Source organism: Egretta garzetta, unplaced genomic scaffold (genome assembly GCF_000687185.1).
Source record: "Egretta garzetta isolate BGI_Z169 unplaced genomic scaffold, ASM68718v1 C8518890, whole genome shotgun sequence".
NCBI classification, from domain to species: Eukaryota; Metazoa; Chordata; class Aves; order Pelecaniformes; family Ardeidae; genus Egretta; species Egretta garzetta.
In genome coordinates this window covers 1-992 of record NW_009268886.1, presented here as the reverse complement: position 1 = coordinate 992, position 992 = coordinate 1, and the positions used below count along the sequence as shown (strand labels likewise).

At 66.0% G+C, this 992-nt stretch overlaps 1 protein-coding gene across 1 annotated transcript; it reads left to right on the top strand.

Annotated features, from left to right (window-relative positions):
• Positions 1–14: 14 nt before the first annotated feature.
• On the top strand, positions 15–973 carry LOC118453190 (nck-associated protein 1-like). The gene is made up of 5 exons (XM_035902768.1): positions 15–70; positions 155–297; positions 371–461; positions 550–687; positions 782–973. Exons 2-5 carry the CDS (start codon positions 260–262, stop codon positions 971–973), a joined length of 459 nt encoding a protein of 152 aa, XP_035758661.1. The 5' UTR covers positions 15–70; positions 155–259.
• Positions 974–992: the final 19 nt, after the last annotated feature.

The window sequence follows — 992 nt, the reverse complement described above, 5'->3', positions numbered from 1 at the left end:
CCCCCCTTGCCAGGACCATGTCTACGAGTTGCTGAACACCATTGATGCCAGCCAGTGCTTCTTTGACATCGTGAGTGGGGCGCAGGAGGTGCCCGGGAGGTATTTTGGGGGTGCCATGGCTACGCCCACGTGCTCATGGCTGTCCCCTCCCCAGAACGTCAACTACGACTTCACCAAGAGCTACCTGGACTTGGTTGTCACCTACGTGTCCCTCGTCCTGCTGCTGGCCCGCACCGAGGACCGCAGGCTGCTCATTGGCATGTACCACTGCGCCCACGAGATGAGCCACGGCACCAGGTGGGTCGGCTGTCCCCACCAACTGTCCCCACCCTGAGGACCGTCCCCAACCCTCGTGCCACTGTCCCTGCAGTGACCCCAGCTTCGCCCGCCTGGGACAGATGGTGCTGGAGTACGACCACCCCCTCAAGAAGCTGACCGAGGAATTTGGGCCGCACACCAAGGTGGGATGGGGCTCCCCCCAGACAGTGGGGCCACATCCTGCCCTGATCCATCCCACCGGCCCCTCAGTGATGTCCCCCTGTCCCCCAGGCTGTCACCAGTGCCCTCCTGTCCCTCCATTTCCTCTTTGCCCGGAGGAACCAGGGGGCCGATCAGTGGCGCAGCGACCAGCTCCTCAGCCTGCTCAGCACCGCCAGCACCATGCTCAGCCCTGCCAGCTCTGACACCGTGAGTGCCACCGCACCCTGGGGACCGGGACAGGTCCTGGGTGAGGCTGCAGGAGGGCTGAGGGCGGTGACACGGTGACACCTATGTCCCCCAGATGGCCTGTGAGTACCTGCCCCTGGAGGTGATGGAGCGCTGGATCCTCAGTGAGTCCTTGTGCTGCCCGCGGGTCCCCAGCCCCAGGCGGGCACAGTGTCCCCAGCCCCATGGGGGCAGCCTGGCTCCCCATTTTGGGTTGTCCCCCTGCCCGCTGTGGGGCTGGCAGCGTGGGCAGCCCCTGCCCGCCTGACGGCTGTGCCCACAGTGGG